The sequence below is a fragment of the Dipodomys spectabilis genome, unplaced genomic scaffold (genome assembly GCF_019054845.1).
Source record: "Dipodomys spectabilis isolate Male_0828 unplaced genomic scaffold, ASM1905484v1 ptg000179l, whole genome shotgun sequence".
Classification (NCBI taxonomy): Eukaryota; Metazoa; Chordata; class Mammalia; order Rodentia; family Heteromyidae; genus Dipodomys; species Dipodomys spectabilis.
The window spans coordinates 4,316,435-4,341,687 of NW_024870856.1; the positions used below are offsets into that span (position 1 = coordinate 4,316,435).

The following is a 25,253-nucleotide window of genomic DNA, read 5'->3' on the forward strand; positions in this document are numbered from 1 at the left end:
CTGGGAAAGTTCTCTCCTAGTTTCATTACAGTATCTACTTTTTAGGATAAATTGGCCATCAATGTTGGAAGTGAAATATATTCGTTTACTTAATAACTAATGTGACTTAGATATGCGATTAGATATGTCATGCGAAGTCCACTGTTGATATTCTTCCTTTGTTGACCACGGTTGCTTTTTTCAGATTATATCCTTTCAGTTAGAAAGGAGGCAGTTTGAGGTTAACTTCCTTTACATGAAGAATCATCTCATAAAAATGTTTCCTCTGGAAATCTTAGATCCTCTTATTGGATCTTAGAACTGGAAGGGTTTGAGAGCTTCCATGTGAAAATGGAGGTTGCCTACCTGCTTTTGTTCGTTCTAGGGAAGAGGGCAAGGAAAATATGTATGTAAGGCTGCATTGAGTCTGGTAGAAAGAGGAAGATAGAGGGGATGCTTTGGGGTTGGACCTCTTATTACAAAGGTGCTTAGCCTGACAACTGAGACATTGATTTATACTGAATCACAAAGTCTTTCCAAGCCAAACAACAAATAGCAGTTTTGTAGTCAGTTAGAAGTTCAGTGTTCATGAAGAGTAGATTTTCAGCCATATTTGATAATTAAAAGGAAGGTTAAAAACTCGAAATGAGTAATGCTAATGGTGAATTCATGAAGAAGAAGAGTCTGTTTTTGAATGAAAAGGGCATTTCAATGCAAAACTTAAAGCATACCTCAAAGTCCTTTTTCTTTATCTTCTCAGAAACAGAGCCAGTCACATCATGGACTGTGTGCTGACCTTTCTCATTTGCTGTTCCTGGGCTCCTTAATATGCCCCACAGTTCCCACCCTGACTTGTGCCTGCGCACTGTGCTGTATTTCAGAAATTTCCCCATTCCTTCCACCAGCGGATGGCTGAAATCTGATTTTGAGACGCCCGTGGTTTCCACAGGGCCTCACTCTTACATTGAATACAGAGGGAAGATGGGGTATTTACAGGTGGAAAGCTGACTACTCTTTCTGTTTCCCTGCTATAGATTTCTCGAGTGATCCGGATGCCCAGGGGAAACGCCCTCCTGGTTGGGGTGGGCGGGTCAGGGAAGCAGAGCCTGACCAGGTTGGCTTCCTTCATCGCTGGCTACACTTCTTTCCAGGTCACTCTGACAAGGTAGGTGGCTCAGTGGTAGAGTGCTTGCCTTGCATGCCTGAGGCCCTGGGTTCAATTCCTCCACAACACATAAGCAAAAAAAGAAAAAAGCTGGAAGTGGTGCTGTGGCTCAAGTGGTAGAGCACTAGCCTTGAGCTGAAGAGCTGAGGGACAGCGCCCAGGCCCAGAGTTCAGGCCCCACAACCGGACCCAAAAAAAAAAAAAGCAAGCAAGCTTATACTTTCACCTAAAATGGATTTTGAAAGATGGTTCCCAGAGGTCACCTGAAGTTAAGCATGTATTTTTCTTATCATCATTAAGAGCCAGTGGTTTCTTCCTTCTGGAACGTTGATGTAGTTTCTCCTTTCAACCTTCTCCACAGAGTGTGAATAGTTCACATGAATAACCTGCTTTTGAGACATTTCTCCCTGGTTGTTGTTCTGCTATATGCAACAGGAACTTCACATGCACTCTTTTTTTTTGTTGCATTTTAGAAGATATTTGCTCTTCTGAGTGATAATGCAGATTTCAAAGCTAATACAGGAGAAAAATAGGGGAAACATTTTTGCATTGATTTACTCATCCAGACACTTCAAAATATTTATTGTATGCAGACTCTGTTCCCAGTGCTGCCTAGGGGAACAGGCTATGATAGTCAGCTTTTTATATCTGAGATAATGAATATAAAAAGAGGAAAGCTTTAGTTTACCTCCCAGTTTCAAAGGCTTCAGCCTGTGTCTGGATAGCTCCATAGTTCTGGACCTGTGGCGAGGCTGAATGTCAGAGTGAGGGATGGGTCATGAGCAAAGATGCTCACCTTGTGGCAACTGGTAAGAGAAAAAAGACAGATTGAATGCCAGGGTCCCAATATCAGCTTCCAGGAAACACCCCCTCTCCCAATGCCTTAACTGCCTCCCACTAGGCCCACCCCCTCCACCCTTTTTTGTCAGTAGAGCTTGAGTTCAGGGCCTGGGCTCTGTCGCTGAGAAATTAATCTACCACTGTGATCCACAGTGCCACTTCTAGTTTTCTGGTGGTTCATTGGAGATAAGAGTTTCATAATCCTCAGATCACAGCCTCCTGAGTAGTTCAGATTACAGGCATGAGCCACCAGTGCCTGGCTCTTGAGGGAGAATTAACTGAAAGATTTCTGCTTTATTCAAGTACCAGGACACACAGAAATACCATTTGCAGTTTGTGGATTGAACCTGCGCAAAATAAGAATTGGACTCAGATTTTGTTCCCTTATTTGGTATAAGAGCTTAATTGTTTCCAAAGCACTTTTACATGAATGAGCTAATTTGGTGTTCTGAAGAATTTGGGGGGTGAGGGGGGTTTGAGATCAGGAGGGATAGTCCACTATGCAGCTGAACTTCAGCCTGATGTCTGAGACAGAGCCAAAACCTGGTTGCAAGATTTTGCCAGTAAAACTAGTGTCTAGTCTAGTGCCGCTTCTAGTGCATTGTAATGCCTCAGGAAACACACCCCACAGCAGCTCCTGCAGTGATGATCTGGTTTTCCTGCCTGCCATACTGGGAATAATCCATTCCCAATGAAAGGAGAAGCAAGGCCTTCACACAACCTTCAAGAGACTGCCAGCCTCCTTTAGTCTCTGCACCGCTGTGGGACCCAGGCTGGAATGCAGGCACCTCACACTTGGAATCATTCTGGTCATTGTTTGAGGCTGTTGCCCCTTAAGACAGGGGGAACTGGCTAAAAATGTTCTTCCTGTCAGTGGGAGCCGAACAAAGTATTTTTTCTTTGTGTTTTTGCTTCAGAGTTGAGCTATATTTTTTAAGTGCTTTTGTGGCTAGGTGCTGGTGGCTCATGTCTGTAATCTTAGATACTCAGGAGAGTGAGATCTGAGGGTCAAGTTTTGAAGTCAGCCTGTGCAGGAAAGTCCCTGAGACTCTTATCTGCAATTAAAAGCATCAAGATCCAAATGCCAGGAATGGAACGGTAGCCGTGAACACAAAGGCTCAGGGATAGCTTCCCCCCTGTACTGCCTGCCCCCCAAAAGGAGTAAATTGTGTCTGTGTTCTAGTCATTGGATCTAGATCTATCTTCTATTTTTCTCGAAAAATAGGAGTCTTCTAGAAACATCGATGCATAATTGTGGTATTTGTAAACAGAGTTTAGTTTATAGATTTAAATAAAAGACAGGATATAGAACAATATAGTACCTTTAGTAGCTTTAGAAAATCAGACAGCTCTTTGTCTCTGTGTTCTGGATTTTCAGGGTTTTTTTTTTTGTCAGTTGTGGGGCTTGAATTTTTAAGAAAGTTTCTTTCTTTTTTTTTTTTTCTAAGTTTTTAATGACACAAAAGAGAAATGACAATTTAATAAATGTGAGTCTCTAGAACTGAAATATTTTCATTTATACTTCTGGTAGTTATAGACTACTGTTTTGATACTTCTCTAACATTTCTTGATTATAGGTTAACTTCCATCTAGAGATCACTTTGAGGAGTAAAAGCAGATTTTTTTTTTACTTTTTTATTGTAAGAATATCGTACAGAGGAGTTACAATTACATGGACAAGATAACAAGTACATTTCTTATCAAGCATCATTGCCTCCTCGCTGTTTCTCCTTCCCATCCCTTCCCAGCCTCCTCCACTCCCCCCATACCTCCCCCTATCCTCCACCAAAGTTGTTAAGTTTGTTTTTCGACATAACGACTTGTACATCTCATTGTTGCAATGGGTCCACCTGTATCCCTAGTTAAATGATTTTTGTTTTTTTCCCTTCCCCTCCACAAATTATACCAACATCAAATACAGTGAAAGTATGGGTTATACTTTGGGGGAGGGACATACAAAGTGAAAGCAGATTTGTGGTGGGATTTATTTCATGTTTCCAGCTACAGCTGTATTCTGCTACAGTATACTGATGTCTCAGAAAACTTTTATGTGGAATTCAGAGTTCCGTGTACAAGAATAATGTTAGGGATCATTTATAACAGGGCATCTCTTCTCTTCATAGAATGAAAGCTTGAGTTTACTTTTGTTTCATTTCTCAGAGATGCTTTCAATAATACCAGTTACAGATGAGTGCTTCATAAATCTTCTAATGATCATTTCTAACAAATATCATTGTCAGCACATTTTCAAAATGAGAAATGGCTTTTACATTCATATGATGTTTGCTTATGATAAGAAATTATATTTTGTTCAGGCTGACTTAAAAAAAATTGTCAATAAGGAGTTGTACAAAAGAGTTTCTATTCAACCAAGCAGGCTATGAATACAGTGCGTCTTGAACATCACTTTCATGATGCTCCCTCATCCCTCCCTTCCCAACCTTCCCTCAATTTTGTCGATTCTTTTTAATTGTCAAGGTAATGTACAGAGGGGTTTCAGTTACATAAGTAACTCAATTTTCTCCTACTTTCCCTCCCTCCAACCCTCAATTTTGTTGATTTTTATATGCATTGAATATACCTTGAATTTTATGACTGCATTTTCTCCTTTCCTCCCTTCCATGGTCTACTTCCTCCTCCTCCCCCCCACCCCGCCTTGAACTTGCCCAATAAAGCATAAAACATTGGTATGTTTGCTTCCCAAGATATTCTATCTGATGCCATAATGACAGTGATCCTCTAGGTCCTACAACACACCCAATCTGATGGAAGACCTGAAGGTTTTGTACCGGACAGCTGGTCAGCAAGGAAGAGGAATCACCTTCATTTTCACAGACAATGAGATTAAAGATGAGTCGTTTTTGGAATATATGAATAATGTCCTGTCATCGGGTGAGGTAGGAGCCCACTTGTTCATGTGTTGGTTTTTATGCTTTCATAATTTATTTATTATCATTGTTCATGTAGTTGCACAGATGGGTTTCAGGTCAACAAGTCAATGCATGAGTATACTGCATCTGGACCAGTATCACCCCTTCCATCATTCTTCTCCTTTCTTATGTGGCCCACCCATCACCTCCAGGGACCAGGTATATTGAGTATAGGACCAGTATATATTGAGTATTAGGACTCGATTCACCCAGCCTCTCTCTCTCCATCTGTTATTGTTCTTTTTGATTAAGTAAACAATGCCTTTTGGTAGGGGAGTTTTGAAGAATAAAAATTCACTGGAAAATCTAGAGCTAAGCATTTAAAACCCTCAAAGAATTATTGCTCAAGATGACAAATGGAAAAAAAAGAGAGGTTAGAAAGAAAGCTAATGAGATAGGATACCATTTTGCCCTCCTCAAGGGTCGTGACTGTGATAAATGATAGGACTATCTATGTATTTTTAAATGTGGTACATTGCATCCTGAAAACTTTATTATTTATATAAGTACACAAATAGAGAAAGGGCATTGTACCTATTAAGTGGTAGGTTTTAATTTGTTTCGTATGTGTGAATTCCTCTATTTCTTTTGAAGGTCTCCAACCTCTTTGCCCGTGATGAAATTGATGAAATTAACAGTGATCTGACATCAGTCATGAAAAAAGAATATCCTAGACGCCCTCCCACCAATGAAAATTTGTATGAGTATTTCATGAGTCGCGTGCGACAGAATCTACATATTGTGCTCTGCTTTTCACCAGTGGGGGAGAAATTTAGAAACCGAGCTTTGAAGTTCCCTGCCCTTATTTCAGGATGTACGATCGACTGGTTCAGCCAGTGGCCGAAGGATGCCTTAGTTGCTGGTTAGTGTGATGGAAATATCTGGTTCACTGTGTTGATTTATTCATTCACATTCTGTCTCCGCATGGAGAAGAGCCAGCTCTCTTCATCTGCTGTTCAAAGAATTTATTATTTTTTTTCCTACAAGATGTTGCTCTTTTTAACTTGGCAGCTAATTTTTCCCAGAGTGTGATTGTCAGAGAGTGAGATCTTCACTTTGTACCCCCTGAGTTAATGTTGAGGGTTTGAGTATTTCAATGATATTTGCACGCTTTGGCTCAGTTGCATCCCCAGCAGTTTCTGGGTGCCACGGGAAGGCACTGAGGTGAAGCTCACAGTTCTTTTTAAGTGTGCTTGCCAACCCCAGCACGGTTAAAACCAGGTGTTCCTCGAGCACTCTTGTCTAGTTGCTGTGGTACTGTAAATCAAGAAGAACCTTATTCAGAACTCCTCTGATGGCTTTTGTCCTTGGCAGAAGGGCTTCTCTGATGCGAGTCTTGCTGTCTCTTCTGTTGAATTGCCCATCCCACGAAAGCTTCGTGTTTTGTTAACTTGTGATGAAGTTGGAGCATTTAAGTAGTACTGGAGCTATCAGAGCTTGTTGGGGTATTTTTAATTTTCAAATTTTGGTGGGACCATCTGTGGCTATTATAAAGGCTGCAGGCAGTCAAATTTCAACCCTGAACGACAGTTTCAGAACCACTGCGGAGCCTGATCTGGTAGTTTTCATACCTTTTGTTAATGGTTATGTATTTTTAAGCTGAAGAGACTTATTTTCCAGTAAGGCTTGATAGGTATTCCTACTAGATAAAGCAGGAAAGGTAGGAGGGAGGAGAGGAGGAGCTATGGACCCTCATCTTCTCATTTCCACCACTCTGGCCATCTCAACCTTGTCCGCTCAAGTTCTGTGGTACCCTGTGTTAAGATGATGATGGTATACATATCTACTGCCTTTAGGGATAGAGAAACTGGAGATGGATATGTCAGAAGTGGAAAGAAATCAGTACTGGGGTAGGATCAATACTATAGTTAGGATCTAGGTCAGTTTATCTTTATCTACCTACCTATCTATTCATTTATTTATCTACCTATCAGTTTATTGTCTGTCTAGATATCTATTAGCTATTAACATATGTACATATATGTGTAAATGATTGGTATCTAGCACTTTACTGTTTTTGTTTTTGTTTAATAAACTTACTTTTGGGGAAGAACAAATGTTGTTGGCACAGTGCTGTTGACAATAATGTTTTCCCAATATGTGACTCTTAAACCCAGAAGGTTTTAACATGTCTCCAGTGCAAACGCACAGCACAGTTTTTTCCTTGTCTTAGAAGCTTGCAAACAGACCCATGATTTAAATTTTTTAAGACCCCTTAAAATTTAAATGAAACTAGCAGTATGAGTTAAACATTTCTTGAGGTGGGAAATGCATATAGAGCAGCAACAATAGTATTTCAGAGCTGTGTTATTAAGGTTTACTAGAAAGTAGGATAATCCGTGTGTAGGTATTTTGTGAAATGCAATGGAAGGTCTAATTAATAGTAAAATTAGCAATACCAGGTGATAAATACTGTAATATACCTTGATTAAGATGATTCACTTTGAAACAGAGCTCTTTGTATTTAATATCTATTTCACTCATCCTTTCTAAATTATCGCTCATTCTTTTTGTTAATTTCTCATAGCCCTGACCTTTTCTTTTAAATCTCATTTCACTGACCCAGTCCGAGCTTTCACAGAGCCACGGACAATTTCTCTTCTGTACTAACAGTAACTAGGGAGTGGCTTGATCTTCATGCATGAATCTATTTTTCATTTATTGAAAACATATTTCTTGCACTTGGCATTTATTGAGTCACCATACTGAAGGGCAAGGAGATGTGTTTCTCATCTCTAGATTCTTTCCCAAGGAGAGGGCATCTACAACTCTTGACTGGTACACCCCATTAATTCTTATTTTCAATTTGGTCTGTTGGCTGGCTCAGAATCTATGTATTCACTTGCCTATATGATTCTTCTTCAGGAATCTCTCACAGAGTCCTTAAACTTAAAGTATCTGGAACTAAACTGGTACTGTCTCTAGGGTGCCACCAGTGTCCATCAAACTAGACAACCCTTTTCTTTCCTTTAAACATTTATTCTTCCTTCAACTCTAAAATCTAATCTGCTTTGAAGTCATGGCAATTACATATCCTAAATATTGGCAGAATCTCTTTCTTTTTACTGAAGTCCTATGCCAAGCCATCATTGTTGTACCATGAGAAAACCCAAATAGCTTTGTAATGAGCTCTCTCCCTTTTGTCACCTGCCTTTCAGTCTTTTACATTGCTAACAGAATAATGGTAAAGATACAAACCCAATCACATTGTTTTGTGCTTAAATCTTTCCAGGTCCTTATATTGCTCCCTATTTATAACACACACACACACACACACACACACACACACACACACACACACACACACACACACACACACACCTTCAAACATGAATTCTGCTGAGATACATAAAAATGGTTACAATAATTTAAAAAGAATTTTTTGGCCATGACAATTTTAACTAGAGTGTACACTCCATGGGGTTGAGATCAAGTTTCGTATTTCGCTTTCGTGCTGTGGCACTTATCCCGGGATGGATATGTAGTGGGCATAACATGTGAATACATACGGATATAGAGCCATTGATGGGTTCTTACGTTATGGCTTTCTCTTTCTTCTCTAAGGGATTTCAATTTGCCATGTCTGCAGATGTGCACAATTCATGTTGGTGGATGCCACCCCTTCTTCCATCATCTCCTTTCCTTCTCTCCCAACCCCGCCATCCCCTCCTCTTACATGGCTCCACTTTTCACCTGTGTACATTGAATACTCTCACTGTATTCACCCACCACGCCCTTCTCCATTTTTCTGTAGTACCTCCCCATAAGTTCCACCCCCTCAGAGCAAACACGTTTCAGCTTCCTGGCCTTCACTGTGTTCAACTGTAGGTTAATTGTTCCAAAGAGTGGCTCCACTGGAGTCTTATAACAGGAAGTGCACCCTCAGAACTGCTCCACTCTTAGGCATTGTGGGAAAGGTAAATGCCTCTAACAGAAGAGTTTTACCCAAATATATCTAAAGGATTCTGAAATTAGAACTGATCACAGGCCACTGCTGCGCTTAAGAACAAGGATGACATGGGCATTAAAATATTTAGTAATACAGCAATGTATGGATGCACATTTGCACATGCCAAATGCAGTTGCAGATTAGGGACTGCAGTAAGGGACTGCAGGGTCTGAGTAAAAAAAAATAAACCAAAAAACAAATGGGATTGTTTAATAAGAGTGCCAGGTGCACACTGAGGTCCAATTTACTTATATCACATTTGTCCTTATGTAAATCGTATCACAGCCTGGCTTCCGCCCAGAAGCTGCAGCTGTGTGGAGGAGATTACTCTGCAGTAATGGCGAGAGGCTTAAAATCTGCCATAGTTTTATATGTGAAGGAAAAAATCAAATTGTTGCTGTTTCAGGTCTGGGGTCAAACGTGCTGATCTAGATCTACCTAACTAGATCTACAAGCACAGAATTCAGTTCCAGGAATGTTGAAGTCTTTAACAAATATCCAGGTGACCTTGAAAATGGCGATTCTTGCCCCAGTTTCAGGTTCTGTTGTCTTTATTCTTCCTAGTGTCCGAACACTTCCTCTCTTCCTATGAGATTGACTGCAGCTTGGAAACTAAGAAGGAGGTTGTGCAGTGTATGGGCTCCTTTCAGGATGGCGTGGCTGAGAAGTGTGTCGATTATTTCCAGAGATTCCGACGTTCTACCCACGTGACGCCCAAATCATACCTCTCCTTTATTCAGGGCTATAAGTTCATCTATGCAGAAAAGCACGTGGAAGTGCAAACCCTGGCAGATAGGTAAGTGTGAAGTTCAAGTCAGAGTTACTTTAAAGCAGTCAGCCTGAACTGCCCATCATGGACATTTTGCCATGACTAGAGACATGGTTGTTGGTCATAACTGGTGTAGTGTTTGGGGAATATGATTGGCATCTAAATGTGCCCAGGAAGGTTGTTAAAACCTCACTGTGCGGGAAAGATTCCCCCCCCCCCCCCACCAGGAAAGAATTGCCCAGCCCCAATTTCAATAGTACTCACTGTAAGAAATCCCCTTCTAAGCTATGCCTGTGGATTGTACGACCCTGCTGCTCAGAGGGTGAAGGTCAGGAAGACCATGATTTGACATTTAGTGACATCCTCATCTCAACCGAGAATCCATACACACAGTGGTGTACACACCTGTAATCCTCGTTGTATGGGAGGTATAGGTAGGAGGACTGAAGTCTGAGGCTAGTTCTGGGAAAAAATGAGAGACTCTAGGTAGGTAAATAATAACTATGGCAAAAGTAAGTGCTGAAGATGTGGCTCAAGTGGGAGATTTCCTGCTGAGCGATTGTGGAGTTCTGAGTTCAAACTCCATTACTGCGAAAAAAGGAGAGTGACAGAGAGAGAGAGAGAGAGAGAGAGAGAGAGAGAGACAGAGAGAGACAGAGACAGAGACAGAGAAAGAGACAGAGACAGAGAGACAGACAGAGACAGACAGACAGACAGACAGACAGAGATAAAATCTTTCTGAGCCTGTTTGAAGGAGTGTTCTGTGGTACTTAGGGGATTTATTGTTGCCCCATAGAATAAACTGCTGCCTAGTCTCATATGCCCTGATACCTTGATGATATCAAATGATATAACCCTCAGAATACTTAAGGAAAGGAATGAAGAGCTCAAATATTCCCTCCTTCCTCCTCTCCTGCTCCCCTCTGAGTGACAGGTTAGACGCAGCCTGGGTGGCTGCTTGTTCCTTGCAGAATCAATGTTTTGCTTCCTCAAAGTGAGTCCCACAGTTTACTGTCCACTCTGTTAGTTTTCTTCAACATTCAACATTTCTGCCTGAATGTATCCAGAATCAGCTAGGGTTGTCTTGTCAAGGATACCTGAGTGGGTGTTTGGACTAACCGAATCTGAAACCTTCCAGCCCTTAAACTCACCATGTCAGCCTCACACAGGGACCTCGTTCCCCCCGGGAGCTGTTATGATATTTAATTTGTTTCTTTCTTCCTAGTATTTCTTTTTCTTTTCTTTTCTTTTATTGTGAAAATAAAAGTACAGAGGGGTTAGAATTACATGGGCAAGATAATGAATACACATCTTTTTTTTTCTTTTTTTTTATTGTGAAACTACTGTACAGAGGAGTTACAATTACATGGGCAAGATAATGAGTACATTTCTTACCAGAATTGTAGCCTCCTCCTTTGTTTCCCCTTCCCATCCCTTCTCAGCCTCCCCCTGCCCGCCCCCTCCCCCCCCCCCGACCCAGTCCTCCTCCCCCCTTACCAAAGTTGTAAAATTCGGTTTTCCACATAACGACTTGTACATCTCATTGTTGCAATGGATCCACCTGTATCCCTGTTTAAATGATTTGTTTTTTCCCTTCCTCTCCACACATTATACCAACCTCAAATACAGTGAAAGCAGGGGTTATACCATGGGGGAGAGACATACAAAGCAACAAAGAAATAATCTTATAAATGTGTTAGGAACAATCACCTGAAAGAAAAAAAAACATTTGAATACATATCTTAGGGTTCATTTCCCTAACATCAAGTTATCTGGCCTTTTCTGCTTGACTCAGACATATACTAGTTATTTCAAATAAGGGAAACCATGGGACCGAAGTTTCTTTGGGCCTGGCTTACTTCACTTAATATATTTTTTTCCAAGTCATCCATTTCCTAACAAATGGGGCAATGACATTCTTTCTGATGGAGGCATAGAATTCCATTGTGTATATATACCACGTTTTCTCGATCCATTCATCTACTGAGGGGATCTGGGTTGGTTCCATATCTTAGCTATGGTAAATAATGCTGCAATAAACATAGTGGTACTGGTAGCTTTAGTGTGGCCTTGTTTGTAATTATTTGGGTAAATGCCCAAAAGTGGGATTGCTGGGTCATAGGAGAGCTCTATGTGGAGTCTTTTGAGGAACCTCCATACTGCTTTCCAAAGTGGTTGAACAAGTTTACCCTCTCACCAACAATGCAGTAAGGTTCCCTTCTGTCCACATCCCCTCCAGCATCTGTTGCTATTAGAGTTCTTGATTATAGCCATTCTAACTGGGGTAAGGTGGTATCTCAATGTTGTTTTGATTTGCATTTCTTTTATGGCTAGGGAGGTTGAGCATTTCTTCATGTGTCTATTGGCCATCCTTCTTTCTTCTTCAGAAAAGTTTCTCTTTAAGTCTTAAGCCAACTTATTTATTGGGTAGTTGTTTCTTTGGGGATTTGTTGTTGGGGGATTTAATTATTTGAGTTCCAGGTATATTTTAGATATGAGACCCTTGTCTGTTGTAAGGCTAGTGAAGATTTTCTCCCAAACCGTGAGCTTTCTGTTAATCTTGCTAGCTATGTCCTTTGCCATGCAGAAGCTCTGTAATTTCATGCAATCCCATTTGTCCAACCTTTCTTTGATTTGTTGTGTTTCTGGGTCTCTATTAAGAAAATTTCGGCCTGTGCCAAGGAGTCCTAGGGTTTCTCCTATTTCACCCTGTAATGTTTTCAGGGTGTCTGCTTTGACTCTGAGGTCTTTGATCCATTTGGAGTTGATTCTGGTGCAGGGTGATATATAAGGATCTAGCTTTAGTTTTCTACATGTAGTTAACCAATTTTGCCAGTACCATTTACTGAAGAGGCTGTCTTTCTTCCATTGTATTTTTTTAGCTCCCTTATTGAAAATTAGATGGCTAAAGGTCTGTAGGTTCATTTCTGGGTTTTCAATTCTATTCCATTGGTCCTGAGGTCTGTTCTTGTGCCAGTACCAAGCTGTTTTGATTACTATGGCTTTGTAGTAGAGTTTGAAATTTGGTATTGATATTCCTCCAGTAGTGTTCTTTCTGTTGAGGATCATTTTAGCTATTCGGGGTCTTTTATTGTTCCATATGAATTTTTGTATTGCCTCTTCTATTTCCTTGAAGAATGAGGATGGAATATTGATAGGTATTGCATTGAATTTGTAGATAGCTTTGGGAAGTATTGCCATTTTCACGATGTTGATCTTTCCAATCCAGGAGCATGGGAGTTTTTTCTACTTTCATAGTTCTGTTTTGATTTCCTTGTTTAAGTTTTTAAAGTTTTCATCATAGAGGTCCTTCACTTCTTTAGTTAATTCCTAGGTATTTTATTTTTTGTGGGGCTATTACGAGTGGAGTTGCTTTCCTAATATCAGCCACACTTTCCTCATTGTTGGCATACAGAAAAGCCATTGACTTTAGAGGGTTAATTTTATACCCTGCTACTTTGCCAAAGTTTTGAATCATCTTGAGTAATTTGGGAGTGGAGTCTGTGGGCTTCTTTAAATACAAGATTATGTCATCTGCAAAGAGGGAGAGTTTTATTTCTTCTTTCCCTATGTGGATCCCCTTTATGTTTGCATCTTGTCTTATTGCTGTAGCTAGGCATTCTAATACTAGATTGAAGAGCAGTGGAGAGAGTGGACATCCTTGTCTTCTTCCTAGTATTTCTTCTTTTCACTTTATAGGATGCTTTGAAACAAAGAAGTTTACATGCTTTCCCCTTCCTCCATGAGAGAGCTGCAAACATTTGAAGCCGGTTGTCCTTGGTCTCAATGTCCTGAGCCCATTGTCTACACGATATAGATTCAGATCTACTGTTGTTTCTCATGTCATGAGCACCTTTTATTGAGCTTGCTCTTCCTACACATACTTTATGAAGGGATGAGGATGTTGGTGGTCTGGGACTAAAAGCTGGGCTTATATCCTTTCTGTAGAGCCCTCTTGGGTTTGCTATTTGCATGCATATTCATTACTCAACTGCAATTCTTCCTACATACATGAGAGAACATGGTCACATTGCACACATGTTGACATTGCCTGCTTGCTTTTTAACTCTAGAATGAATACTGGGTTGGAAAAACTGAAAGAAGCGTCAGACTCCGTTGCAGCCCTGAGCAAAGAACTGGAAGTTAAAGAAAAGGAGCTGCAAGTGGCCAATGACAAAGCTGACATGGTGCGTCTATTTTTCCACACCTGTCTCATCCCTCTAGAGCTTCTGGTTCACAAACATCACTACATTGTAACCATGGAATCACAGATTTTTTTCCATTAGAGTAAAAGACAGTAGATTTTATGTGCAGACGATTGGGTCACTGGACAATATGGGTGAAGCAGGACAGGGATGCTTTCCTTCTGGGGCTGTGGCAATGTTTGATTTGATCTTATTTCTGTTTTTATACTGAACTAGGTCTTAAAAGAAGTCACAATGAAAGCGCAGGCTGCGGAAAAGGTGAAGGCCGAGGTCCAGAAGGTGAAAGATAAGGCCCAGGCCATTGTGGACAGTATCTCCACAGACAAAGCTATTGCTGAGGAGAAGCTGGAAGCGGCAAAGCCAGCGTTAGAGGAAGCGGAAGCAGCATTGCAGGTGAATCCATGCAAAGGAACAGATTCTGCTTTTGAGGCCGGGGAGGAGAACTTCCAGCAAAAATGTGATCAGTAATAGCAAGGAAATGTTCTAAGGGTCACACCAAACCTCTCATCACTGGAATGGTTCCAAGTACTACTTTCTGGGCAGAGACTTTGTTCACTTTTCATAGATTTCTCACAAGGAAGCTAGCATCTCATTCTCCTGATTAATGAAGTGGGCAGTGTCAGACATTGGTGGCCCAGGCACGTCATGTTGGGGTAGTCATGTCAATTTTCTGAAGTAACATTTCCTCACTCATTAAGAGAACTTTAAAGTAGGTGACTTGGAAGGCAGGACAATCTCTGAATTTGTCTGTGTTTTATCTCAAGAATGACTCACCTAATGTAGTTCACTAGCTAGGCTTCCAATGCATTTAGCCATTGTAATTACGTAGCAATCGCAGGAATGGTGACATTAAAAAGAAGTTTGCCTTCTGAAAAATAGAATGTGTTTAGTGAATTTGGGCTGACCATACAGGTCTGGTCTGGCGTTGAAGATTCAGTTTACGATTTTTTTAAAATCTCAGTTTAGGGTTATTTTTACTTCTGACTGACTCATCTGCCCCATTTGCAGTTGTCACTTGGCCCAGAAGTAGTTAGAGAAGGGAATTCTGCTATCACTCTGCCTCACACTCAAGTTATTTCACCTCAGTTGGCCATGCAACATTACTTGGACATCATTTTGTGTTTTCTCGCTTACCACCCCTTAGGCATGCTGCTTGAAGTGTTTGTAAACCTTTCTGATCAAAATGAAGTCTTTAGGCTTTTTTTAAAATTTATTTTTTAATAAGTTTTTTTATTGTGAAAATACCGTACAGAGGGGTTACAATTACATGAGCAAAGTAATGAGTACATTTCTTATCAAGCATTGCTGCCTCCTCCTTTGTTTTTCTCCTACCATCCTTGCCCTCCCATCTCCGGGACTACACTCCCCGCCCCCGCCCCCACCCCCGTTCCCCCACCCACCCTTCACCAAAGTTTTAAAGTTCCTTTTTTGACATAGCATCTTGTAAAACTCATTGTTGCAATGGGTCCACCTGTATCCCTATTTAAACAAATTTTTTTCCCTTCCCCTCCCCAAATTATACCAACATCAAATACAGTGAAAACAGGGGTTATACTGTAGGGGAGGGACATACAAAGCAACAAAACAATCACCTTATAAATAAGTTAGGAACAATAGCAAGAAAGAAAAAAAAACCACTTGTGTCCTTATCTTGGGGTTCATTTCGCCTAGCATCATCTTATCTGACCTTTTCTGCTTGTCTCAGAAATATACTAGTTATTGTAAATAAGGGAAACCATGGGACCCATGTTTCTTTGGGCCTGGCTTACTTCACTTAATATAATTTTTTTCCATGATATCCAATATAAAACATCATAATGTTTTCTATAAACATCCTATCATGTTTTATCATGGGTGGAGGGATGTACTCTCGGGGAGGGCTTGCCTAGCCTGGACTAGACCCTGAACTCAATCTGTTGCAGCCGTACCACTACCACCATCACCACCACCACCCACCATCTCCACACCACCATCATCACCAAAACATACGCATTCTTGCTCTTTTGAGATAGTGAAGAAAGTGCCTTCACTTTTTTCTGACTTTCATACGTATCTCCTCATTGATTTTCCCTTTCTTCATGCACTAGCTAGACTCCCGTCCCTCATCCTGGATGTCCTCCAGGGCCTTTGGTTTCTCAGGTTTGTGGGTGTTGCAACTTTTCTCCTCCCACCTTTGAATGCACAGAGCGTATTTGATCCTCAGTGAGAATCACCTTTCAGACTTTTTGCTGAATCCTTAGTCCCTGATGGAATCAGAATTAGACCACAGGGCCTCTCAGGTCTTGCTGAAAAGGCTGGTATCTCCTTATGGTTGGAAAGAGTTGACATCTTTTTTGCTATTACAAAGTGTTTTCCTGTGTCGCGTTTCAGCGCTGTTTACCACTAAGATATCTGGCATCACCTACTTATTGGTGCAGAAATGTACATAGAAATAAGGTGTATGCTAGCCAGCTTTGTATCACTATACCAAAGTACACAAGACAGTCAGCTTATTAAAAGAACGGAATTTCTTTGGCCCACAGTTTTGGAGGTTCTACTTCACAACCACTTACCTCTGTTGCTTTGGGTCTGTTACTCTGCAGTTCAGCATGGCAGAAGCAAAATAAGAGGAAACAACAAATGTTGTTCTGTCTCCTTCAATTGCATAACCCCTGTGGTTTAATAGCATCCTATAGGCCCTACCTGCTAAAGATCCACTCACTTCTCCAAACACTGCCGTGGGGAGCAAACCTTTAACACTTAGGGCTTTGACATCCTAGGAGGATGTGTTAGAGAGATACTTTTTTAAACAACCCAAAAAAAATTGGTTCTGTCTCAATCTTTATTGCTTCTCTGTGATCTTTTAAAATCTTGTAGTAGGTGACTACCATTTTATACTAAGTTCTCTAATAGTATGGCATCAAGCTACTTTAATTTGTACAATAAATGGAGGTAACAGCGAAGAATATGTCCCTCCTCATCTAAAGGATTGATCTGAAAGTAATAATTATCTTCAGCTGTTACCTAGCTGTGCTAGAGTATGGAGAAGAGCATATAATAGTCACATTACTTTGCTTGCAGATAAAAGGGGAATTCAATCCTTACACAAAACAGATTGAACTTCAGATCCCACACCCTGAGTATGCAATGTATAAGCCCAAACCTGTCTGAAAATTCGACCTACTAAAGTGAAAGCAAAATTAAGCCTGCCCAGCTCTTACGTCTTATATAATTTGAATCCTATTTCTCCAAAACATGCCATTCTACTTATTTTCTATCTTTCGTGGCTCCTATCTCAAACAGAAGTCTGCCATTTCAGTTCTTTTCCACAAATGCTCAACGTCTACCCATCTAGCTTTCACAAATGTTAATATGTTGAAATAAATCTTTTCATGGTACATAGTTACATTCACAAATCATCAAGTCTGGTACGTGTGTTCCTTCTCAGTCTTCTGAGAAAACTCATTAGCTTTGAAGAGAAGGTCATTGGTTATTTTCTGTTGACAGGAGGGATGCAAATGCAAACAAGACAGAAGGTTTGCCAGACCCACCAGGATATAATCAATGCTGTTTGTCCTACAGATAATGCTGTTATATTTAATATTACATTGTTATATTTATTAATTTTCAATACTTATTTCATGAAGTGTTTGAGAGAGACCAATTATTCTCAACCTAAATGAGTCTGAGTGTTAAGTAATTTACGCCATAAGAATAGCTGCGCATAATGGAACTTTTCTGAGAGCTTTGTGAAATTCACATTGCCCAAGTTCCTTCATTTAAAGGTCAGTTCCCAGAGAAGAAACTTCTAATTATTCAATCTGTCAGCCCTGCGGCTACCCTCTGGTGTCAGTCCACTGTGACAAGTCTGAGTTGCTTAATAGAGAGGCAGATTCTTGACCTACATAACTAATGTGTAAACACACACACACACACACACACACACACACACACACACAAAACCCATTGCAAGTGCAGAATTTTGCTAGTTGCAAATCCACTTTATCATTTTTTATTTTCAGTGTGTACTTTTTATTTTGGACACAAAGTAAGTTTCTACAGTTCTACCCTCTATCTGTGCACCAACATTTCTGTCCGTTGACTGTCAGATTGAGTTGTAAAAAGTGTGAATGTTTTGGGACATGCACTACTACGGGATGTCTCTGCATCTAACTTAAAAATATTATGTGTCCACTAATAAAATGGTGGTGTAAGACATGAAAGGGTGGGTTGCCAGTGCTTTCTTGCCCTAGATTGCATGACCCTTCCTCTCACTCTGCAGACCATCAAGCCTTCGGACATTGCCACCGTCCGCACACTGGGTAGACCTCCGCACCTCATCATGCGGATCATGGACTGCGTGCTGCTGCTGTTTCAAAGGAAGGTCAATGCTGTGAAAATTGACCTGGACAAGAGCTGTACCATACCTTCCTGGCAAGAATCTCTAAAGCTGATGACTGCAGGGAACTTTTTGCAGAATTTACAGGTAGGTAGCTCACTAATGATGGAATAAAAGAGGCTCAGCTGAATTGTCGAGTCCTTGGGTAGAATTTGTTTCGAAGAGGGAGTCACTATACATATATGTTTGAACACATGTATTTTTTCAGTTAGTTTTTCTAATATAAGAGATTATAACATATAATATACATACTCATATATATCACATGTAATACAATATATATATCATATAGTATATAGAATATATACTAGAATATATAATATATATTAGAGATTTTCCTCCAGACTTTAGGTGTATTAAGGCATTATTGGTAATATGCGAACATCAATAAAAGTTAAAAAAATTTGAAGAAACCTATATATGTGTATATGCATGCCTATGATGCATACAGATCGACAAATAGCTATCCTCCAGTACTTTCAGGGGACTGAAAGGACCCCATGAGAACAGAAAGACCCTTATGTAAAATAATATAGTATTTTCATTGAACCTGTGCTTTGACCTAGATGCTTTGAATCACCTCTCCTAGGTAATCATAAATGCTACTACATTATAAATGCTGTGTATATAGCTTCTACGCTGCATTTTTCAAGGAATCATGATAAGAAATAGTTCTGTATAAGTTCAATGCAGGTGCAAATATTTTCTATCATTGAGCCACCACTGGCTGTATTGGTAGATGCAGACAAACAATTTGGAGACAAGCTGCCATGCAGTTGACCTACACCCCAGTGGTGATAAGGTGTCCTACACCTTCCCCATTCCCTTCTTTTAGCTATTCTGGCGGGTTTATAGCAGTGCCCTATTAATTTCCATTTCCTTGTGAAAGCTGGAAGTCTTTTCTAGGTTTATGAGCCTTTTGGGAATTCTTCTGTTCAGTTTCTGATTAAGTCTTTTGTCTTAACATTGTGAATTCTTTTGTAGAGTATCACAGGTATCTTCTGTTACTTCCTGGCTTAGTTCACTTTATTAATGCTATGTTTTGACAAGCCCAAATTAATTTCTTTTAAGCTGAGACCAGGACTTGAACTCAGGATCTGATGCTTTTGCTCCCTGGCTATCATTCTACCACCTGAACCACACCTCTAACCCCAAAGTTGTTAATTTTAATCATCAGTATTTTTTTAGGCATGCCTTATGATCTTGGCTCACCCCTGAGGAACAGTAATTCTCCCATAGCTTTTTTTCTTAGAAGTTTTATTGTTTTATTTTTCACATCTTGAGACAATGAATCAGATGTACCCAAGCCATTTCCATTTTTAAACTGTAATTTTAGCACAATCTTGACTTTAGTTTTCAATTCATCATGTGTGTGAGATTCTTATGCCTACAGTGTTATGCCTATAATATCTCGCTGCTACAACAGTAAGCAGCTTAGGAAACTAGTAATTGTCTTTTAACAGTATCTTGACAAAATGGCCCAGATTCCTGCCTTCTGCACCTGGTGGCCAGCTTACTGCTCTTGCAAACTTTTTTGCTATTTTTTGTTTTGTTACACCATCCTCTTCTACTCTGCTACGTATTTTTTTTTCTGGCTTCGCTATTTGCCCACTATTTGTCAAGCTCTAGGAGATGTGTATTAGGCAAGGTGTGAGTGAGCGTGTGTTCTTATGGTATGTTATGTGAAGGGTTACTTCACTAAATTATTTACGTGCTTACTTGGTTTCTACTTGACAAATGTATAACCATCCCCACTTAGACAAGAAAACACCACTCTTATAAAGGTCTCATTTCTTTGTTGGGCCAGTCTTTTCTTTGTGATAAAGGAGGACATTCTCAGTCCATTTCTGTTGCTATTTTAAAATTGTATCCCTCCAGAAGATAATAATTCTCTCATATTCTTGATAGCTCAATGATTAAAAATTAATTCACCATCCTCAAGGTCTAATGTCCAAGTTATTATCTTCACATTTCATGGGAACTTAATAGAGCTTCTGTCTGAATGTATTAAGTGTTTAGTTTCTGATAAATGCTCAATCTATATGTCCTTAGGCTGAATGTATCTCTGTGGATTTGTTTTTCCTTGTTGGTATTATGGGCTTGTGATTCACCTATTTAGGATTAATGACAAGGAAATTTTAAATTCGAATAACCACATTAGTGTTAACCACCTAAATAATTTTCTTTTTTTCTGGATCCCAATATGTTTATGTAGGGCTGGCACCTCTCATCCACAGTAAACAGAGGCTTAACAGACTTCTGCAGTCAGGCCTGGCTGCTTTCTCACCTTGACAATTTTTGCCTAATACCTTGTGATGGTAATAACATGCTATGCTGAGCCCAATAGGTTCATTGCATGGAGAGCATCATATATTCGTTTTTCTTCATGCAAAGCAGTGTTTCTGATTAATTTTTCTCTTTTCCTCCACAGCAATTCCCCAAAGACACCATCAATGAGGAAGTAATAGAGTTTTTGAATCCTTACTTTGAAATGGCAGACTACAACATTGAAACTGCAAAACGTGTATGTGGGAATGTAGCGGGACTTTGTTCCTGGACCAAAGCCATGGCGTCCTTCTTTTCTATAAACAAAGAGGTGCTGCCTCTGAAGGTACTCCTTGGAGGGAAGAACTGTGTGAACCACGCCTGGGCGGGGACTGCAGCTCAACTGGTCTTATCTTTGCCCACTAGCTCAAGACTCTTCCTCCTCCCTGTTCTTGTGCTTAGATCTGCAGGAGAGTGAGTATTAGAAAGACAGCTCACAAGATGTCCTATTCTCCTCTGTAGGCCTGTTCCAACCAAACCTGTGTGAACCCTTATGGATGGTCTGATTCTCTTCGGACACTGAGTCCATTGTGGGTTGCTCGTCATTTTTCTCATACAATGCTAGCTCTAAGAACCACAAATTGCAGGGTGCCAGTGGCTTCCATCTGTCATCCTAGCTTCTCAGGAGGCTGAGATCTGAGGATCGTGGTTCAAAGTCAGCTGGAGTAGGAAAGTCCGTGAGACTCTTATCTCCAATAAAGCCGGAAAACCAGAAGTGGCGCTGTGCTCAAGTGGTAGAGTGCTCACTTTGAGCTGAAGAGCTGAGGGACAGCGCCCAAGCCCAGAGTGCAAACCCCACGACTGACCAAAAAAAAAGACCACAAATTACAGCTGCCCCCCCCCCCCAAAATCTCCAAAAATCTCCAAAAATTGAGTCAATGGATTGTATGAGGGAGCAGGTTGAGACAAGGACTCTGGAGATCAGGAGATGCTTAGCATCTTCCTGGATTAAGGAAAATACGACCCTCTCTTCCTTTGCTACTCGGAAAGGATCTCTTCCCTTTGTTATTTAATGTGACTTACAGATTATGACTATGCTTCTATTTAAGTAGTCATTGTAAGCCTCATTTTTACATTTATCCCATCCAAATGATACTAAGTCTTTAGAAGCTATAGGTGCAGACAAGTGCACTTTTTGAAAATGAAAGACTGTGGTCTCAAAAACCCTATGTAGGGCTTGGCTGATTGATTTTACTTTTGGATAAGTTTGGTCTTTTCCAACCACCAAATAAATCTACTTGTGCTTACCTATAAACTCTCCACAAAACTTCATCATCATAAGAAAAATAATCAAGGGCAGCAGAAAGACAGGTGTAGAATGATAATTTCAGTTATAATTTCTAATTATTACCATATCAGTGCCATTTATTCTGGGTCCAGAATCGTTGGACATATTAAAAGAGCAGACTGGGAGAGCAAATAATTGGTGTCATGTTGTCTGACATTATGCATGGTGGGTTCATTGAAGACTTTGGCCTAGTTAAAAAAGTAGATGATCTGCTATTGACCAAACCTTTATCAGAATGTCAAAAAGTACAGGACATCTTTTGTACATTTTTTTGAATGGATAAGCATACATTCATAGTGTCTTAAAAGGAATTACAGTTGAATTTTTGGTATGTAGTTTGTCTTTCATTGTAGTTATTTTAAGAATAGTGGACATTCTGAGTGGGGTTACATATGTTTCTCTTCCCCTGTGTTCAATACCTTTCATATTTCAGCGTCTTCCTGGTCTCAGGATGATATAGGCAATACAGTAGAGGGCAAAGGGAACTGTTTAATTGTTCCTGGATGCTGTGCTTCTCCTTTTGAGAGGTCAGCCCTAGAAGTGCCTTCCTGTAATCTCATGAGCAATCTAGAATATTGAACCACTCATCTTATCAGAAGCATCTTATGTCCCTCAGTTAAATAAGTGCTGCTGTGCAGATTTTATACGTTCATTTCCCCAGGCAGGGGTGAAAGATGAAGGGAGTATAGGTCATCGAAAGGTGATTCTAATGAATATATTGAGCTATATAGACACAGGCCTCTGCCTTATCGTATCCTTGGAGGGGCTTCTCTTGCAAACTCTAGCTTCCTAAGTAAGGAGAGATCAAGGGCAGTCCCTAAACTCTGAATGAAATCCCTTTAATATCAACACAGAGCCACTGAAGGGCTGCTCTCTTTCATCCTGGTATCTCTGTACATGGGCCAAGCGACTTTGATTAAGGAATACATTTAAATCAATATTAATTATAGAATCTAGATCTGGTTCAGTTTTATTGTAATGAGATATCTCTTTGAAAAATTGTATGAAAATATCAGTTCATACAAATAGAATTCATTTTAAATGAATAGAGCCTTAAGTATTGAACATGGATAATGATGGTATCTATTTTGTACTAAATTCTTGTTACATGTTAGCTCCTATACTGTTTTTTTTTTTTTTAACATAGTATATCCTTTAGTTCTTACAAAAAATCTGAGGAGGAAGTTTTTCATTGTTTTAATGGGTACATTATTATTTAAACAGGCTGCACAGTATTTAAGCAAGTTGCATTGTTTAAGCAAGTTGCAAAGAATTCTAGAGATTCTAAACTGGGCATCTGTGTTTGAATTATGTTGGTTAGCTTCATTTAAAAAAATTATGACTTTTTTCCAAATAAAGCAGTAGGAAACACTGACAATATGATAGCTTATCATGAGTGGGTTACTTTAGTAAGATTTTTGACACACAGTATCTTTGTTAGTTTTCAATAGTCATATCAAAGTAACCAAGAAAGAACAACTTTAGGGAGACAGTTTTAAATACAAGCAGTGCCATTTCCAGTGGTTCTGTGATTGTATTTTCATGGTATGGAAGATCAGACCCAGGGTCTACACATGCTAGACAAATACTGTCCTACTGAGTATAGCTTCAGATGATTGGCTTACAAGTTTAGACTCTCTGATATGTGTATTGGTATTTAATGCATATTGTGGATTGAGAATAGTTTAGTACAACTATCAAACCAAATAGTTGGCATGAAGGCACCCTGTAAGATGTTAGGTGTTTGCCCTTGGCATGTGTGTGGTTCACTTTCTGTTCCTGTCCAGCATCTTGAGAGCATGGTACTGCATTTGGCACTTCACCGAGAAAAGTTTGCCGACAGGTATATCCTGCCGATGAACTTGTGTACCAGGTCACCTTAAGATTTGGCCTTAAGGGTTTGTAAAGATCCTAGGAATGAAGCAAAGGACCAGGATACACATGCAAGTGTTCTGTATTCCCAGACTTGAGACTGCAGGGTGTTTGGGCATTTCCTGACTTTGGCTGTCTGTGCATCCTGTGCAGGCCAACTTGGTGGTGCAGGAGAATCGCTACGTTCTGGCCATGCAGGATCTGCAGAAGGCACAGGCGGAACTGGATGAGAAGCAAGCAGAGCTTGACGTGGTGCAGGCAGAGTATGAACAGGCCATGACTGAAAAGCAGGTAACCATCCCAGGGGAGGGACTGTCGCCCACCTGCGTGGCTGATGGAAGCCTGCGTCCCTCGTCTACTTCCTCTCTTCAAGCGCTTGGCTGGTAGCAGGGATTCACTGTGTTGATACAAAATATATACACCCACTCTTTGTCCTTTACTGACTGTAGACTGTTACTCACAGACATGAGTTTTCTTTGTGCTTCAAATCATGTCTCATCACTTTATTTCATTTAACTTTTGAAATTGTCTTGGAAAGTAGACAGGGTGGATACTTTTATTTTACAGAAAGGAGCTTAAGATCTACAGAGGTTCAGAGTAAGGGCTCTAGTCATAGTTTGACCAATGATATAATCTGGCCTGGCTTTTTGAGGCTTACTTCAGGACTCTTACTTGATGAATATAACTAACTATAAGGCTATATATCCCAAGGACAGTGACTATGAACAGCTTTCTCTACCTATGTATATTCTGGAATTTTGCAGTTTTTAGAGTCCAGGTTTATGTGTTACCTGCCTAGTAGCTCTTTATTTTACTTACACCAATTCAAGATCTATTGAGACCTCCTTCCTTCTGGTAGTCAAGACAGATTAAATATAGAGCTTCAGTGTCCCTTACCTGAATAGGTACCCATGAGGGCTTGGGTTACCTGGGGCTGTGCCTCATTGTACGAGGAGAGGAAACCAGGTGAAGATCAACAGAATGTCTTTTAAGTTTGGCATACAGAATAAAAAATGCCCAAAGAGATCACAGATAAAAGACACTAAGTTTCTAAGTCATGATTTTTCCCTATTCTAAATATATACTCCCCTTTGTATTTTATTTATAGAAAATTTCTAATGACTTTTTTTTGCTTAAAGTGATCCCTTTCCCAAGTAATATAAATTCCTAGCACTGTAACATCTGCATTTTCTCCTGATAAATTCTATATTTGGTAAATAGGAGCCAGATCTACTGTTTCCCTCAATTGTTTATAAAAATTGCCTCTGTCCCATCTCAGCCTTTGTGTAGCTAGGTTGACATTCCTGCTTGTAATTCTTCAGCTTCAGTTCATGCACAATGCATGACGTTTTCTCTTAAAAGGTGGAGACGGGAGGGAGGGACTCGGAGAGAGTGAGGGAACAGAAGACACTGTATAAAAAGCAATGTGCTCATTACTGACTCATGTAATCATAATCCCTCTATAAATCGCCTCTATCATAGCAAGGAAGTAAATTAACTAAAAGATGTCTCCTGAAAGCAATGCAAGAGTTTTTTTTTTAAAAAAAAACCTT

General features: G+C 40.1%; 1 protein-coding gene across 1 annotated transcript in view; it reads left to right on the forward strand.

The window, feature by feature from the left end:
* The window catches only part of Dnah5 (dynein axonemal heavy chain 5), a 193,492-nt gene that overhangs the window by 118,269 nt on the left and 49,970 nt on the right, over positions 1-25,253 (forward strand). Inside the window, exons 51-59 of the mRNA XM_042695192.1 lie at positions 1,014-1,144; positions 4,728-4,881; positions 5,509-5,776; positions 9,428-9,659; positions 13,705-13,819; positions 14,054-14,230; positions 18,099-18,302; positions 20,647-20,826; positions 23,854-23,991. Coding sequence (XP_042551126.1) covers positions 1,014-1,144; positions 4,728-4,881; positions 5,509-5,776; positions 9,428-9,659; positions 13,705-13,819; positions 14,054-14,230; positions 18,099-18,302; positions 20,647-20,826; positions 23,854-23,991 — 1,599 coding nt within the window. The remainder of the gene's footprint in view (positions 1-1,013; positions 1,145-4,727; positions 4,882-5,508; positions 5,777-9,427; positions 9,660-13,704; positions 13,820-14,053; positions 14,231-18,098; positions 18,303-20,646; positions 20,827-23,853; positions 23,992-25,253) is intronic.